This window comes from Hermetia illucens, chromosome 5, assembly GCF_905115235.1.
Source record: "Hermetia illucens chromosome 5, iHerIll2.2.curated.20191125, whole genome shotgun sequence".
Taxonomy (NCBI): domain Eukaryota; kingdom Metazoa; phylum Arthropoda; class Insecta; order Diptera; family Stratiomyidae; genus Hermetia; species Hermetia illucens.
Genome location: NC_051853.1, coordinates 32,140,929 through 32,159,949, shown reverse-complemented (window position 1 = coordinate 32,159,949; position 19,021 = coordinate 32,140,929). Strand labels below are relative to the sequence as shown.

General features: G+C 42.0%; 1 protein-coding gene across 5 annotated transcripts in view; it reads right to left on the bottom strand.

The window, feature by feature from the left end:
* LOC119657496 (cerebellar degeneration-related protein 2-like) overlaps positions 1-19,021 on the bottom strand; it is a 361,935-nt gene that overhangs the window by 28,104 nt on the left and 314,810 nt on the right. For all 5 annotated transcript variants that reach the window (XM_038064430.1, XM_038064427.1, XM_038064428.1 and 2 more), the window contains 4 exons: positions 7,105-7,217; positions 787-935; positions 485-695; positions 47-293 (listed from right to left, as the gene is read on the bottom strand). In XM_038064430.1, the coding sequence (XP_037920358.1) occupies positions 47-293; positions 485-695; positions 787-935; positions 7,105-7,217 (720 nt within the window). The remainder of the gene's footprint in view (positions 1-46; positions 294-484; positions 696-786; positions 936-7,104; positions 7,218-19,021) is intronic.

Below are 19,021 nucleotides of genomic sequence, written 5' to 3'. Positions count from 1 at the left end.
CGATTTTCTGAAAACTGGGAAAATTCCAAGAGGCCCTCATACTTACTTATGGTCATGAGTTGTTCTTCCAGTTCACTGACTCGTTGCTGCTCCGAAATGTAGGCCTTTTTTGTCGTCTCCAATTCTGTCATTAACTTAATCAGTTCCTCATTTTCCTCGCCTGCAATGTTGCTCACGTCAAGCTGATCCACGGCCAGGCAATCACTTGTGCCTGTCGAATTGGCATTTTTCATGTGGGCTCCTCGGCCCGACTGATGCTCCGGAGATGACGTGCTGTTATATGACTTGTGAACCTAATGGGGAGTAACCATTCAGTATCATCGGTTAAACATTCAATTTGGGCTAAGTCGAAAGGTGGAAAATAAGAGTTCACTCTTGCAAATGATAATTGCAAAATTATATTGTTTACGTTAACCAATTTTGGGAAGCAGAAGTTGGTTTTTTGGCATCCCACTCAAAGTGGTCCATAGGTGTAAGGACTTACCTCATCACTGTCCACTTCATCCAACAAAGATGAATTATGCAAGTCGTCATGGTTGCGCAGTCGGGCATTGTACTGGTCATTGCGGTTGTTCTTCTCCTGAACTAATCGTTCATTCTTCCGACGCTCGGCGTCAAGCGTTTGCTTAAGGTCTTCAACATTTTTTGTCAGTTCTTCGCAGCGGGCCTCTAACGTCTCGATATTGTGTAACAGTCTAGAAGTTATACAGAATGGAATTAGTCTGGCTTGATTAATGGCTGCTCGTAACGAGCGTGATTATCTAGTAATGAAGGCGTCACACTTACAATTTTGAGTGTTTCTTTTCGGATGTGTTCTCAAGGGTTAGTCTATGGTTTAATCTCTCCAAGTCTTGAATTCCTATTTCTAATTGTTCGTAGATTCTTAGGCGGGAATCGTTAACTTCTCGCAGCGCGCCTGTCTGTTTTTGTAGATACTATAAAAGAAGAAATGGTACATATTAACATTGAGGATGAACTGAAAGAAATATATACTATATTATTAAAATCGGGACGCTAGCCTAGATGAGGAGCCTTTAGCAACAATAGATACCTATTAGCTATTGCTACCTAAGATTTTCCACCACGATGAAATTTAGGAAGGTTTCATAATAATATTCAAAACGCCACAGTTAGCAATGGAGTCATCATCCTTTCTTAATGTGTGACCTAGCCACTGCCACTTCCGCCTTGTTATCAACACGTCTACAGGTGCCTGGAACGTATACCGACATAATTCTTCGATGGCGTCAGGCTAGAGTACCCTGTCATCAGGACTAAGACAAATGTTAATGAAGGTTTGGAGCGTTCAAAGGACAATGATGGTCCGTTGTCATGCGCTACTCCCATAAAGTATCATAGAGAAAACATTGGCGCGAAACAGCCTGAATTTGTTGGCGTTGAAGGATCTGGATTTTATAGATATAAAACGAAATGGCGGAGGTGGATTCAGCTCTGTTAATGCGTTGAATAACATCAAGCTCTGTGCTAACATCAGCAGAAGCGACGCTATCAAGGCACATAAGCCGATTGGTACTTACACTGCTTTGCCCTTCAATATAGGTAAGAAGGGTGTAATCTGAGTGTAATTACGCGATATTTTTAGCGATTCCTATTCAGGAAAAACAAGTTTTTATTATTTCAAATAAGGGTGTAATGTTGAAAGCTTTTTGGAAGTCAACGGGAAGTTGAAGTTGAAGCTTTGATCTAAACTCTATGCACTGTTCGACAATGATTCACAGGATATTTGATCAATTCAGAGCGATGGAGAGCGGAAACCAGTATGCTTCCTATTGATCAAGCTTTTGAGATATTCTTTGTTGCATTCCAAGATTATCTAAATCATTATCCTTGCGACTCACATATACGCTATTCAATTATCGCACTCAAGCATAAAGCACTGAGCAAAAATGAGGGATGCCATCCAACCAAGGGTCGCGAAAAAAGAGACTGAGATTTGAGCAGAATAATACATCCTTATCCTGAAAAAAGGCTGAATGAAATCATCAACCAGTCGGCGGCGCAAGTTACGTAAGCGGGCAAGATGGATTTGATTTGAGAGCAGAGCACATCCTAAAGAAAAAAAAGGCGGCCATCATTGCGCAACGAAATATCTCAATCGAGGTTAAAAATGACATAATGAGGATGGAGAAATTCTCGGAACTTATTACACACTAGCGAGGCTCTTGGAAAATTGCTCCAAAGAAAATGTATTCGGAACCAATGGGTAAGCACACTTGCATATTCCAGGTTGAAATGTACGCCATAGAAATATGTACCTCCTTTAGCCTTCAAAAGAACTACAGGGGGCAGAGCATTGCTTTTCTGACCGACAGTAAAGCGACGGTGGATACTCTAGGTTCCAGGCCATGGTGGGTTGGAAGGCAATGAGGCAGTGGGCAAACTGGACAGGAAGGGAGCAAAGACGCCTCAGCACGGGCTAGAATCTTTCTGTGGAATCGGAAATGGGTTCATGGCTATGGCGTTGAAAAATGAAGAGGAACGGTTGAGGGAACTGTACTGCGTGAACCTCCCCAGGAATGAAGCAGTCCAGGATACTTATGGGGGGACATGAACCCAAGCGCACAGAGCACTGCTTAAACCTCACCAAGAACTTCCGGATTATAGTCGACTAAACTATTACCTGGGGAAGCTAGAGATTTTACGGACACTGCCTGCAGATTCTGTGCGGAATGTGATGAAACCTCCATACCCGTTCTGGGGCAGTGTCCGGCACTTGCGCAAAGAAGGTCGAGGCACCTGGGAGAATACTTGATACCAGAAGCCATGTGAAAATACTATGGGAAGTCGTTGGTGGAAGTGCTGGGCGGTATGAGTCCACCGGAAGTCGAGAATTGACGAGAGGAACACCTTCTGCGAGGGAGCCTAGACCACTTTGATTACGAAAGAATTTGTTTCTAGCTTCGATGTGCTATGTGTAACTTTCAAATAAGGAATTTTTCATTATTTTGCGAACAAGGAAGAAGTAGAGGAAGCGATCAAATGGAATCACATCTCAGAACGAAGAGTGGTCAATGGCAGTGTGGGCAAGAAGATAGCGAAACATCAACGGGAAAATAAACATAGGATAAATACTGTTACGTGTTGAGCTCGGTTGGATTGCACCAACTAAATTCATATTCCAAAAGTACAAATTTCCAGATCCCTTAGAATTGGTGAATATTTATCCGTGCCGACGGTATGGGACGAAGACCAGACCAGACAGAACCAGATAGCATTCTTAGAAAACTTGTACTTAGGCGATGGCCTTGCCCGATGCATGATTGATAGTAAGCGTTTTTTTTTTCTCTAACTCTGAACTGCTGCGAGCATATCTTCGTTATGTTGGACAAAGCAGGGAACAGCTTGAGAAGCTCTTTCAGCAAAGATTGTCTGTCGCGATGCGTTTTAGAACGGAATGATCCATAATTAATGAGATTGAAGAAGTGGTGCAGGCCTACAATTCTGGGAGATGGGTCAACATACTCGAGGCTTCTAAAAATCGTGTTTGAGTTACAGGCTGCTTCTTGCGATAATTGTGGGGATACATCGCCACTCGATTTTAGGAGATTCAGAAAGAACAACAAAGGATGAAGGCCACATTGAGGCGGTTCAGTGATCTATCCTTGAACTGGATCTATGAAACAACTCATATGATGATCTGCTACGATTAGCAATGCCTGACGAACTCCATTTGGTTGGATACTCGAAAAAAACCTAGTGCAAACTGTCGGCCAGTGGATTATTAAGCTTTAATTTACCTTAGCTCTGGAAATAACCGAAGCGGTCGTCTTGACTATAGCTTTTGCTAGGCAAGTCGGCAAGATATATTGATAGACTGGAGTATGAGTTTTTTTTCGAGCAGATTTATAGCATCGCAGAAAAGGATGCACCAAAAATGTATGCAAGCTGATGGCCAATTTTAAACGATCCGCATGAAGTAGACACACGCGGCTTAGTCTGTCCATCCCGGCGGTTCGGAAGTGTGGGCTGGTAACCTCAGTAAAATGTAATTCAAGCGTCTAGTGGAGACATAGGGGACGGGGAGTAAGGAGGGAATGAATAAGCCTTTGGGATGTAAGTAACCTTTGCGCTAAAGAAACTCGACCTTAAAATTTACATGAAAGCCTGAGAAATTAAACTTAAATTGCCGGCGTCTAATTAAATTTAAACTCATGAAAACAGTCATATCCAAAGCAATTTCAGTCCATATTGGATGCAACTCCATGCATCGAATTTTAAAGAAACACTACCTTCGGCATGTCTACTTTGACTTCGCTCAGAATATAGTTTGCAAAGGTTCATTGCGGACGTAATACGAATCACTTTGAAATTCTTACAAGGAGTCGAACCACAAATCATCATCATGATCAACATCATCAGTTTTTGTAAGCTGAAATAGGCTCTATTCACTGCCAACAACCATACGTGGATTTCGCAGTCGTAGCTGTTATCGTCTCACCATAGGGTCAAAGCTCTTACTGTACAAGACAATGATCTTGCTAGTCCTCATGTATGTATTATTTGGAGAGAGACTAGTACTTAGCAAGAAAAATTGCGAACTATTAGCCGCATTCGAGAGAAGAATCAGACAGCTTGTAGAGACATCGAATTGGTGGACTTCGGCGGGATATCTCCAGTTCCTTATTAAGGCAGGCTTAGACTGGATATCGTTTGTTGCGCCGTTGATGATGATGATTTGATGCTGTTACTTCTTTGGTTTCGGTGCTGAGGTTGCCAACATATACTCCATTTTGCCTTCATTAATGCGCAGCCCAAAAACACGCACCAACCACCGCCTGCTCAATCTATCATACATGAAGGTAGATTGTACATCCATGGTTGTTCTTCACATAATATCAATATCGTCAGCATTGGCTAGTAGTTAGGTGGACTTGAAGAGGGTGATGCCTTTCGGATTTACCTCAGTATTGCTGATCACGTTTCCAGGGCCAGGTTAAAGAGTATATGCGCTATGTCAGCCCCTTGTCTTAGTCCGTTGTTGATGATGATCCTGTTGCTTCCACCTGGATTCGTACATTGGCCATGTTTAGCCAAGTCTGTCTTATCAATTTGTTCAGGGTACCAAATTCTCTCATCGCCGAGTACAGTTTTATCCTGAGTGTGCTATTATAGGCGGCTTTGAAGTCGATGAAAAGATGGTGCAACTGAAAGCCATATTCCAACAGTTTTTCCATCGCTTGCCGCATATCTGATTTGTTGCTGATTCACCGGCAGTGAAGCCTCTTTGGTATAGGCCGATAATGTTCTGGGCGTATGGGGTTATCCGACCTAGCAAGATAGCGGCGAATATGTTATGGATGGTACTCAGCAACGTGATACCTCTAAAATTGCTGCACTGCGTGACATCTAATTTTTTATGTATAGGACAGATAATAGCTCGTTGCCAGTAGTCAGGCACTGATTGGCTGTTACACGCTTTTCGCATCATTTAATGAACTGCTTGGTATAGTGGATCGCCTTTATGTTCAATCAGTTCGGTTCTAATCCCATCGGTTCATGGCGACTTCGATTTTTAAGACGATGAATTGCACGAAATGTTTCTTACATGGTTGGTAGTTGCAGCATTTATCCCTCATCTTCAGTTGATGGGACCTCCAGCTTGCCCATATTTTGGTGGTTGAGCAGTTTACTAAAGTACTCAACCCATCGCTCCAATATACCCATACGCTCGGAAATCAGATTTCCCTTTTGTCCCGGCAGGATGACCATTCAGGTGTATAAAGCTTCATCCTGGTGACTGGTCGATAAAAGTTCCGCACGTGATGCGGTTGCCCCTGCACTTCTCAAGTCCACAGAACTTTTGCAGACTCGGGTCTGATCGTCCTCTTCTAGTTCTCGAGGAGAACACTACTTGTAATTGACAAAACTCATATATCTTGGCCGCATGAGGCCTACGAAGATGGTTACTCATTGTAGTAGGATCAGATGCATCAGCATTCGTAAACGAGTCAGGTCGTTGTTATCCAATGGAAGTCCTTCTCGAAAAGGAAGGATGTTTTTGGAGGATCGGCAAAATTAGGTAAATTTTCTTACCAAAGCTAACCCAACCAACTGCATGATACGTTTTCCCTGGTAGACTCTAACACTGGGTAGTAATTACCATTGGTTGCTATTGTTTTATTATACTTGCAGTGGATTCCATTTTTCACCACGCTCCACTTCATCAACCTCAATCGACCACTTTTCCTATATGTCAGCTAAGTTCGAGATTTATTTACGGAACTAGTTCAACAATCTGCATCGGTTCCAAACTCATTGGATCTGTTCTAGAGAGAACAATAGGAAATAAAGCGAATACAATGCACGCTTGATTGCATCCGCATTGACTTCAATCGCATACATTCGATCGTCAATCTATTAAGAAACCCTAAAATAGCTTGGCTTCTATAAAAATAAACAGAACGCAAACAATCGATATCTGGGCTATGTGCCCGTATCCGTGGCATCACTCTGCAGTCATCAACTCAACACACCTCAGGAAGAGTTCAATGGCAGGCCAATAATGTCCGGTAAATGGGGGGATCTGCGTGCATTGTTTCCACTCTGATTCTTCAGCACCATTTTCCCTCTGTCTGATTAGAGATCTCCATGGATGCAATGAAGTAATTTAAGTGAGACTAGCACCGATAATAGTAACAAAAGGAACAGAAGTAAATAATTCAAATTTATCACAGAGTCTGGGGACGATAACCTCAGCGATCAGCTTCCCGTATACAACGATCGATGTCTGCGGTATTCTAGAATTAATGGATCAATTGTAGGCCTGCTTGTCTGTCAGTCTGGGCGATTTCCCGGCCGTAGCATTGAAAAGAAAACCTGAGAAAATCACCGTCAAGGAAGCAATCAAGTCCAAGTGCATTCACGAGATCGAGATGATGAGTGCGATTTTGCGCCAACATCCATCAATTTGATTGATCTTCGTATTATTAAGTTGAATGGAATGCCGTTCGGGGAATCATCGCTGTGGTATCAAATTAAACAGATGCTGTCCGTACCAACTATCTAAGGTGGATCAACTGTTCTTCGATGTTACTGGTCCTAGGCGCATGTGTAATGTTTGTATTTGCTTTCCATGTTACTCACCTCAATTTCTTGGGCTTGGTCTTCAATGACGTTCTGATGTTGCTTCAGTGCCGTCTCTAGTTCTTTGTTGCGTTCTAAGAGCGTTTTACCTAGTTCGGCGGCAAGTTGAAGATCTGGAAAAGAAAATAACAGACATTCGTTAGTACACTGATAAGATCCAGATAGTCACGAGATAAAGTCAGAGATAAATGGATGTGTGATGGATGTAATGTTTGTTGATTAAACATTCTCGCTGTTTCTATTGAGAGAACATCAATATTTCACACGTTTATGATGCATCGCGTGAAGATACATCATCAAACGATCAAAGAAAGAGGAAGGTCCGCGTCACGCAATGCCAACATGTTATGGGATCACCAGAACGGATATGGTCGAAGTTTCTGTCAACAAGTCAGATATCGACTTCATCATGAATGCAAATCAATAAAAGTTGAAATATAGTGCCATAATCAAGAGTCATAACCACTTCAGTCCAGCAGTGCGTGGCCTGAACAATGGCCTGGGAAGAAAAGGAGAAATCACTCGACACACAAATACGCAACTAATGCATTATGCATCGTTTCCAAATTCATTTCCTCAACATCATAAAACCCGGTATGGACAGATAAGAGAACTACAGCAGCCGCTGCAGCTGGAACGATGTCAAAACGGATTTGAAATTCAAATTTAGATTGAAACAACATATCAAACAACATTTTTAAGAGTGATTGAATTCTGTTGCCAACGCTAGGCAACATTCTGTCTATTGAGTGCTCCGCATGCACATGCACGCATATCTTTAGATGGTGCCCGTTAAAAGTGCACTTAGTACCAACTTACCAACGGAATATTAGTCGAGTCGAGTTGTTGCTCTAATTTACCACTGATCAACCGTCGCCTTTGGATTTGTTATCCTCTCACCGCTACTGGAAAAAACTTGCCATCAAAAAATCACCGGCACAGAATGCATTCCCCAATGATACTCGGTGCAAGGCTTTTGCTATTAAGACTAAATTAAGCGATGAATTCCAATGGACTGCATGAATGAGGATTAGATATGTCTTAAGATACTGGTCTGCCTCACCTGCGGCATTTCGTACGACAACAAGTAAATAAATGCTTAGTGAAACTTGAGAAAATCTATTGCATAATTTCGGTCGGTGTACGGTGCAGATGCTTAGCATTGCAGAGCGCATGGTGCAATGGGAATGCATCAAACGGCTCCCCATGCTAGAATGTGCAATTGGAGAATTATGTTAGCAGAAATATGAAACAAGATTACAGAAATGGCAAAAAATATTGGTTCGGAATCGGCTCGGCTAAAATAATTCAAGTCCACAGAAAGAGAAGCGATAGTATGGCAACCAGGACCGTGGTCTTTTAATAGGTCTCCTCGAAGTGAAATCATAGAAACAGCTTTTGTCCCACAGTCGAATTAAGGAGACCTCTCCACGACATTACGTACTCCAAAAGATGAATTACGTAAGAGGTGTATTCACCAACCCCGCACCAAAGTGCACCAATCTGCATTGCAAAAATCAAACTACTAGACACCCTATAAACCATCTAAGTTTCAACTCAATTAAGATTCAAGTACAAATACTCGACGTACTTTCTGTATCTCAATTTTATTCCACACCATTAATATCGATTCAGTCCACTCTAGAAAGGATCAGTTTCGTTGGCAACAAAGTGTGATCGTGTAAAATGGCTTAAATTGCATTTAATCGGATGTATCTGCGAGGAATGACATTAATCGAACCATACACTCTGGTTCGACTGGGCAGACATGCTATTAAAACATGTATTTCCGCTCCCCTAGAACTGGGTGGAATAAATCAATTGGCGTGAATACGTTCTGTGAATCATAACCGTTCGATGCGATATTTATGGTTAATGCTTTCATGGAATGGATAGATGAAAGCCTATAATGAAGTTATTCGATGATTATCTCATGCAGGTTGTTGGTTAACTAGCGGATACACAGATAATTAATGTGGAATGGCATTTAGACTTGGTTTACTCTAATAGACATGGGAAAGTGGCAAAAAAGATACTACAGAGAGGAATTTGCTTAGATGGTTAGGCAACAGAAAATAGTACGGTAGAGATCCGCCAAATTGCAGTGAATTCTCCTGGAGCATATGCTCTCAGAGGGCCAACCCAGTTCCCATGGTACCAAATAACCTCCGATGAGGCTTCGTGGCTGAAGCCACTTCAGATGAATCCCTTGCAGACTCGGGTCTGATCGCCCTCCTCAAGTACTTGGGGACGGAACCCTCTAAAGGACTAGGAATACTCCTGAGTGATATTCACTTTCTTCTCCCTAATGTCCCAGGAAATTAGCGACTGAATCTCTGAAGTAAGTAGGAACTGCCCACAGTTACGGCCCAGGGGAAAAACTATGCAAAGTCCCCTGAAATTTTGTTAAAAACTTGATTGGTTGCCAAGAGGAAACCTCCGCGCTTTTCCACCCTCTATCGGTGAGCTTGAAATTAGCTCATGATGAGATTATAAGAAACAAGTCGGGAAACCGGAAGCTTGGCGCTTCAGGTATGAAAGGGTTTTGTTTGTTTCTTGTGTGAGTATTTTTGAGTGCAGAACTATCCCATTTGCGCGTAACCCGTAATGTATATGCATTTGACATGTCAGACTACTGACTTTAGTGTGATATTTAGTACTTTGGGTTGCAGTGAATTTACACGGTAAAGACAACTTTGACTTACTGTAACTTTGTTAGTAATAGTATAATTTTGATCAAAATTGGAGATAACATGCTTCATACTATAATTTATTTTGTTGTAAATTTTTATAATCCTGGGATAAATATAAGGGAGGTTTCTAGCCAATTTTTCCAAAAATCTAGTAAGCTACCAGCATCAAGTTGATGCGGACTTAGGACCCCGCAATTCTCAAAAAGAATATGATAATATATTAGGTTGTTGTACATGAAATGGCCGATTTGGCAATCAAGTGAAGTTAGTTGCGATTTTGCTGTATCAAACCACCAGCAATTGGCGCTGTTGGTGTCGAATAATGAAGTATAAATACTCCTAAATTTAATCAAAGAGTCATTTCAGTTTTGACCATCGTTGTGATAACAGTGAATAGAAAGCAAAAAAGGATGGAAAAGAGCCAAGAACGTATAATTTTTTGTAAGAATCCAAACTCGGTCATAAAGCAGCGGAGGCGACCAAGAACATTAACAGCGCATTTGGAGCTGATACGGTAAGCGAACGAACCACAAGGCCGTGGTTCGAAAAATTCCGGTCAGGCGACGTTAACCTTCAAAGTCAGCTACGTGGACATCCAGGACCATCGACTGACAACGACGAGCTGCGTTTGCTAGTCGAATCTGACACACGTCAGTCTGTAAGAGACATTGCAGAGAAACTGGGCGTACATTATTCGACAGTTTCCCGGCACTTGCAACAACTTGGAAAGGTGAAAAAGCTCGACAAATGAGTTCCGCATGCCTTTACGGAGCAAAACATGGCGCTTCGAATGAAAATTTGCAGTTCTTTATTCTCCCGCAACAGAAGCGATCCCACTTTGCACAGAATAGTGACATGTGGTGAAAAGTGGATATTATAGGACAATCATCGCCGATCAGCACAATGGGTAGATGGTGATGAGCCGCCGAAGCATATGCCGGAACCGAGCGTCCAAGGTAATGGTGACTGTTTGGTGGTCTACAGCTGGAGTTATCCACTAATCTTTCTTGGCACCTGGAGAAGCGATAAATGCACAGAAATACTGTGCCAAACTCGAGGAAATGCATCAAAAATTGAGTATTCAACGGCCGAGATTAGTCAACAGAGATGAAGTGATACTCCTTCACGACAATGCACGACCTCATGCATCCAGAACAACGGTTCAAAAGTTGAACAAATTGCAGTAGAAGACTCTGCCTCATCCACCATATTCACCGGACCTTTCGCCAACCGACTACCACTTTTTTAAGCATTTGGATCATTTTTTGGCGGAGAAACAATTTAGGAACGAAGAGGCTGTCAAAATTGCCTTCGACAAATTTATCAAAACCCGACAGTTGGACTTCTACGAAACTGGCATACATGCTTTTGAATCTCGCTGGGAGAAGTGTTTTGAATCGACTGGCACCTATTTTGATTAAATATATAAATTTTTGAAAGGTTTACAGTCGTTTCAAATTTTAGTACCAAAACAGCCATTTCATTTGCAACAACCTAATGCTATTATTAACTTAATTTGAACAGATATCAATATGGAAAGTATTTTGAGGTCTGGACACCGCACAGAGGCAGCTTTATGACTTTTCAAATTTTTCGATTGGGTAATTTTTTAGAATAAGTCCGTTAAAAAATTATCACTTTCGACCTCCCGCACTTCGCGCCTTTCCATGGAATGTCAAAAATAATACCGGCATCGCAAAGTACTAATCGAGACCTTTCATTTGACACCCAACATTACAATATTCGGTGAAAACAATTTTACACCACCCTTTTGCATGTATGAGCACCCCCCTTAATCTCAACGTAGAAAGATGTAACTCACTATCTACCTTCTCACCCAATTTTGTGTCAACCGGTATAGCTGTTTCTGAGAAAAGTGCGTGTGACAGACAGACAGAGGAGTATGAGGAGTGGCCAGATCTTTCATCAGGCCCGACCCCAGCTTGCGGATTGGGGCATACCTATTAATGTGTAAATGTTTTCATGCACTTTTCTGACTGTGCATGGGCTAGTGTTTGCTCATCTCGGGTGCGCGGACCAAAATGGCTATGGGAAGGAACATAAAACCACTATGAAAAACGTGAGAAGAAGAAAACTTACAGTGCAGGGGTTCGGAAAGCCAGCACCGGTGGCTTTTGGGAATAAGTAAGCGGGCTCCCAGTCGTCGATATCCCTCGACCTCAGTGCCTCGGTGGTGGACAATTTGGCGATCGTGGCATCTAATGCGACAAGTGTTTTAGATTTGGAAAAGGAAGTGTTCAAGCGTAGTACCACTCTACCAAGGATACCAGTAACAAAATCGAAGAAGGATGAATTGAAAGCAGATCGTTGGACGTCAAAAACAACAACAACACCGACCGCAAATATTCAAGAGGAGCAGCAGGAGGTACTCGAGGACCAGGAAAAGGACCCATTCACAAGTTCGTCAACTTTGAGATTTTCGCCAATGCCAAACATCAAAAAAGATAAAACGGAGGAAAGGTCAGTGGAAGTTTATCCTACGCGGAGATACTGAAAAAGGTCAAAGCTGACTCTGACCTAAAAGATCTAGGCGGAAATGTCAGCAATATTCGAAGGACCCAGAAGGGTGACCTCATGTTTGAGTTGACAAAAAAAAAAACAGCTTGGGGAAAACTGATGGCTTCCGAACTCAGATTAAGAACTCACTTGGGACGAATGTCACAGTACGGACCCAAAGACATGAGGTTTATATACAGTGCAAGGATATCGATGAAGTGACATTCAAAGGAGAAATTTGCACTGCCTTAATGGAACAGTTTAAGTTAGAGGAACTTGCCGAGGAGTCTATTGTGAGTGACAACACTCAGACGACCGCATTGCGATTACCAGTGGAACAACGCAGAAGTTATTGGCGGCTGGGAAGGTTCGAATCGGATGGGTTGTTTGCCGTATCAGAGAAAAAATTTCTCTAAAGAAGTGCTTCAAGTGCCTCACGTTTAGTTATTTCGCAAAGGCGATCGGTCCGATCGATGCAGAAGGTGTGGGGAGAAAGGCCATATTGCCAAAGCGTGCAATAGGGACCCCAAATTTAAAACATTTAAACATTTTCGGCAAATGCTAACACAAAAAAACATCTCAAATTCTCATCGCAAGGCAGAGTTGAACTAATAATGTTGCGGCTTGTGGATGTTCGCATTCAGTTAACTAGCGACCGGGGTATTGCGGGCTCTTCCGACGTAACCGACAGGGGATAGCGGCCTTAAGCCGCAGTTTGCTCATGAAGACTAGTGCCAAATGACCCTTCCCCATCCTCGTTTAGTTGCAGAAAAGAGGAAATCCCGTGTTACTTAGGGGAGAGAAGGAATTTTTGACGTTGCGGGGGTAGCAGAATAGGCAAGAAGGAAAGCTAAAGCTAAAGTTTATCAAAAGATGCTTACTTACTTTAATAAACTACAGAGTATATAATACATTGTTAATTGTGAGGACCTCTCCCCTTGCTCTTCATCGTCATTAACGGCGCAACAACCGGTATCCGGTCTAGTCCTGACTTAATAAGGAACTCTAGACATCCCGGTTTTGCGCCGAGGTCCACCAATCCGATATCCTTAAAAGCTGTCTGGCGTCCTGACCTATGCGATCGCTCCATCTTAGGCAGCGTCTCCCTCGTCTTCTTTTTCTACCATAGATATTGCCCTTATAGACTTTCCGGGTGGGATCATGATTATCCATACGGATTAAGTGACCCGCCCCCCATAACCTATTGAGCCGGATTTTATCCACAATCGCACGGTCATGGTATCGCTCATAGATTTCGTCGTTATGTAGGCTATGAAATCGTCCATCCTAATGTAGGGGACCAAAAATTCATCGGAGGATTCTTCTCTTGAACGCGGCCAAGAGTTCGCAATTCTTCTTGCTAAGAACCCAAGTTTCCGAGGAATACATGAGGACTGGCAAGATCATAGTCTTGTACAGTACGAGCCTTGACCCTATGCTGAGACGTTTCGAGCGGAACAGTTTTTGTAAGCTGAAATAGGCTCTGTTGGCTGACAGCAACCGTGTGCGGATTTCATCATCGTAGCTGTTATCGGTTGTGATTTTCGACCCTAGATAGGAGAAATTATCAATGGTCTCAAAGTTGTTTTCTCCTATCCTTATTCTTCCTGTTTGACCAGTGCGATTTGATGCTCTTAACTCCCATAAAAAGGGGGGTATGTTAAATTGTGCAGGCGAAAATATGTTAAGGAAAGGGGGGAATCCATAGGGCATCCTTATTCTCAATTGGGATTACCAGGGGGTAATGAACGCTATTGTATTGCGCGGGGTCTCATTGCTCGCATTACGGGTTATTTAGCTGTAAATTGGGAAGATGTTTAAATCTTTAAATTTTCTTTCTGGCTTATATTTAGATACTACACAGCAACACCATTGAAAGGGCCATTTAAATCATTACAACGTAGAAAAGAAAGAAAAATAAGTTAATGTTCAAATGTGTTCAATTAAAACATTCCACAGCATTGGGTAGGTGAAGAAAATTCCAGAGACAACTGGTGTATGAAACATTTCAAGCTCTAAACAATGTGTATTGTTAGAAGATCATATAACACAATAAAGAGCCTTCTTCAATAGCATGTTGACTCTCATTTTTCCCTTATTTCATAAAATTACTGAAGCAAAAGTCGTGTTCAACCACTAGAGCAAGTGGTCATAAATGCAGTCAGATTTTTAAGATTCCATGAATCTTAGTGCTTAGACAATAATTATGGGAAACCTTATGGCGGTACACTTAATTCTACCATGCTATTTACATAACATGCCCAGACAAAGACGGGGGATTAGAGACAATGTAGTTAGTACTATGTTTAGTAAAATAAAAGTCAAATGTTGAGACCAGGGAAAGAAATAAATAAAAATATTTGAAATTACTCCACGTCCCGAGACAGACTGAAAAAGGAAACGCATTGAATTTCGTTAGAAAAAAAAGCCTCGAAAAATAATAGGGTATCCATCTCAACCGATGCAGCCAAACGAAGACCGACTTTGTCGGAAATGAGCAAGAGCTCTTGATGCATGGACGGCGTCAGCATACTCCCTCACAGATAAGATGAAGGAACTTGCAAGAACCTCTTCGGAAGAGACGCCTCGATATCTACACTTTGCAAGAAACTCGATGGTGAGGCCGACTTGACAACTGACTGATGAACTTCACTATTACTATTGTACGGCTAAGCGGTCAGGCTGATTCTCAAAATTCTCCACCCATCCATGTAGCTACGAATAGTCGCTAGGGGAAGGGGAAGATTGCCCACATGATTTTAGGCCGTAAACTGCGTTGCAGCGTCCAAACCAATTCAACAGTTTCTGAAATCTTGACACCAGACGTCTGACGTCTTGGTAAAAATCCGCAGAAGATTCTTGCTCGTTCTGGGTCCGACTACGGAGCCGCTCCCAGAGATCAATATCTGGCAGCCGAATCCGAAATTAATCTCAGAGAGCGTCCTGCCGGTCCGGCCATCGAGCTTCCGGTTTGGTTTGCCGCTACTCACAATACCAATCCACTGTTTTCCCTGCAAAAAGTATGTAGGTGTACACTAGCAGTAAAAAGAAGTTCCCTTGTAGAGTCGAATGAGTCAGAAATTTTACTTTAAAAAGAAACTTATCTATAGGCAATGACCTCTCTGAACCATCATTCGTTAAACCCCAGGAGTTTAAGATATGTGATATCTTATTGGGGGACATCTCGCCGCGGGCACGAGCTGATGAACTGGTTGGAAGTGTCAAGAAAGGTAGTAGCGATGAGAGCAACACAGGAGCTGGGACCATCGTCGGCTTTTCTAGAGTGAATGAGCGCTGTTTTTCGTCCAGAACCTCTTTGACGAATAAGTTTAGCCTTGATAGCAGCCTAGCCTCCACATGTTACACCGATGGCGACTTCGGCGTCACATCGTACGGTCTTCTAGCATGAGTTCTTGTATAAAAAGACCCTCGTTGGTTAGTGGTCGTTGCCGGCCACTTAGGATGGTTATTGGCCATCGCCAATCTCACCTTTTTTTCCACAGGGCACCATCTAATGAGTAGCCTCTCCCCCGTTCCTTATAGCAAGCAAGTATCACAGGGTGCACAAAACCCATCCTGCTTAGTAAACTTAAAGCCTTGTTCAGAATTTTATTCAATCCCGATTACCTCCTCCTCCTCTTTTACGTCAAACAAGCTCCTCTTATTCATTTTTAGCTGAATACCCAGATTTGTGTTCACCTCTGGGCTGAAATTTGCAATATAAATCGTGGAGGTAATTTCCAAACAATTACTCTCACACCGATTGGTCCGGCAATACCTTGTTCTTAAGCCATAACTTCGTCTAGCTACAATCCAAGAAAGTTACTTATCAGATACTTATCAATTATTAATTATTATTGAAGGAGCGCCTGGTATAAAAAGAACTCTAAAAGTAAATTCCATTTGAAGGCAGAGTAAGGTAGGTAGGCATCAGTGGCCGTCTCGAGTAGCCGAATAAGCACGGTAGTGCGCCGTTTTTATCTCATATGAATACAAAGCTTAAGTGATAGTTTGAAACCCGATTAGATAGAGTTCGTACGGTTGACCAGCATCTTCTGATCTAGATTTAGTTTTTTTTTGATAAAAATAGATATTATCTAATCAAAATGCAGGGTGATCTCTTTTTCAATCTCGATTCTTGAGACCGTTGATAATTTCTCCTATCTAGGGTCGAAAATCACAATCGATAACAGATACGATGATGAAATCCGCGCACGGTTGTTGGCTGCCAGCAGAGCCTATTTCAGCTTACAGAAACTGGTCCGCTCGAAACGTCTCACCATAGGGTCAAAGCTCTTATTGTGCAAGACTATGATCTTGCCAGTCCTCGAAGACTTGGGTTCTTAGCAAGAAGAATTGCGAACTCTTGACCGGATGATCCAGCCCAGAAAGTCTATAAGGGCAATATCTATGGCAGAAAAAGAAGACGAGGTAGACCCTGCCTAAGATAGAGCGATGGCCTAGGTCAGGACGCCAGACAGCTTTTATGGAATTGGTGGACCTCGGCGCAAAACCGGGATGTCTGGATTTCCTTATTAAGGCAGGTCTAGACCGGATGCCGGTTGTTGCGCCGTTGATGATGATGATGATGATGATTCTTTCAGTAGTAAGAAAGATACTTTTCCTTGCGATTTCCTAATTTCATGAGCAGTGATTGATAGTGTTATAGTGTGTTTTACAAATATCTGGTATATACTCATCTCCATGAGGAGTTGCCTTAAGGTTATTGGCAACTTCCATCCAAATTCCCAGCAGCAGTACAATATGACAGAAATTTCCTTCCCAATTAAAATTAAATTGCATTATTGCAAACTTGATATTAAGGCCAGTCATTTCTCTTCTGTGGGGAATTATAAAAATTTCAATTAATTCATCTAAATTGGATGAGTTTGGAAAGAACAAGCTCCAATTAACCTCATTTCGCTTCGAATTCGCACAATTCCGCCTGACATTCTCATAGTCCCTCTGGCCCACACACTTCCCAAGCAGAGGAAACCAGATAATTTGTCGGTCAACTAATAAGTATGAGATAACCACATCTTGAGATCGTGATAATTGTTCTTATTCAATATACCCCAAGCAATGGGCCCGCTGAAAGTCAAACTGCTCGTTAGGGAAAAAGTACCATAAAATTTCTTTGTAATTTCTAAAGCCTCCAACAATTGTAGATACAGTTACTTTCCGCCAAAGTTCACCTGGAAATATTTAAACTGTGCAAAAGTCAATAGTTGGTAGAAAACCTCTTGGTAGTGAAACAAGGTCTTCTGGGTCAATAGTTCTGATTGAGGCGAACCCGATTTGTTTCGCTTGGCGCCATTATAACCACATCAGGTCCCTGTACAATTTCTTGTTCGTTTAATAACATCAGATACTCAACTGCTTAGTCATTCTGCCGTCGCCTTTTTCAGATACTCGCATCTAGTATGGTAGAGTGCCTATAGTTAAGCTTCCCATTACAGTCAACCTCCATTCCCAACCTCATACACGATAAACTGTAAGCAATACCCGCAACCTCTCTAACGTATGATGATAAAAGTTCGTTAAACTCAGAAAATTTTCTATTGCGCTTTACACCTGCGCAATGCTTCAATAAAAAAAAGATACTTCCTCAAATGCAATTTAAGATAACCCGTAATGGCGACCGGCACGGCGTTGGCTAGCAACTCTTAATAATTTTCTTGGTCTTCTGGTGTGATGGCGTAAACAAGATGCATTGCTCAGCATGCGTGTGGCTTGACCTATAAAAACAATCTTGAAAATCGAAGCGAAAAACGTATTGCCGCAAAGTGCAGACACAAGAAAAACGATTTTCCATTAATACGTGCCATGTCGACGCACGATTAGCTCGTTAAATTTGCAACGTTAAATAGCGTTAAATTTCAAATTCGTTTATGGCGGTGGAGTCGATGTGCTGCATATTTTCAACAAGAATGATGACTGACTGCGAAAATTGCGGGGACTTTCTAGGTCGTGATCTTCGAGAAGTTGGAATGAGCCTTTCTAGACAGCTGGCATTTTCAGCCATTCCGTTTCGGTATTGAGCTGGAACCAGAGTATCTTTAGAACCCAGAAGATACCCCAATTTGATCTGAAACTGCAGAAGTTCATTTTTTGCAGCAACTTTCTCAGTTGATAAGATTGAATTTTGACGGTTAATCGTGGTTATCTTGAAACTGGTGCCTTAATTACTTTTGAATCAAATCCTCAAAAGCGACAAACCTCATTTTTGGCTTGTTGGCTTCGTTAATAAGCAAAACTTTCATCCATTTCACTTTGCAGAACGACGTCAATCGCTACAGTTTCATTTTCATGCAATTTTTTGCTGCACTGCTTCACTTTTTGAGATACAAGAAAAGATTGGCACAAAACAAGAGCGAGAGTTATTGAAAGATAAACAATTTTTTGTACCAGAATTAGATAGATACGAATAACATGTGGTTGAGGTTAAGTGGATATAATGGTTCAAGGGAGTAGATTCAGGACGATAATAAGCTTGCAATAGACCATCAGGATATCAGCTTTTCCTTAGGCATACCTGAAAGCCTGATGGTTACCATGTTTGCTCTCAGTTTTTTCTTTATGAAAATCGACGTGTATATGGTCCTATTGGCTCTAAATACCCCTAGAGACAGGAAGGATATTTTGACACTACAGAACCATCGTCTCCTGCCTTTAGAAATATAGGTGACAACTATAAAAATTGATGG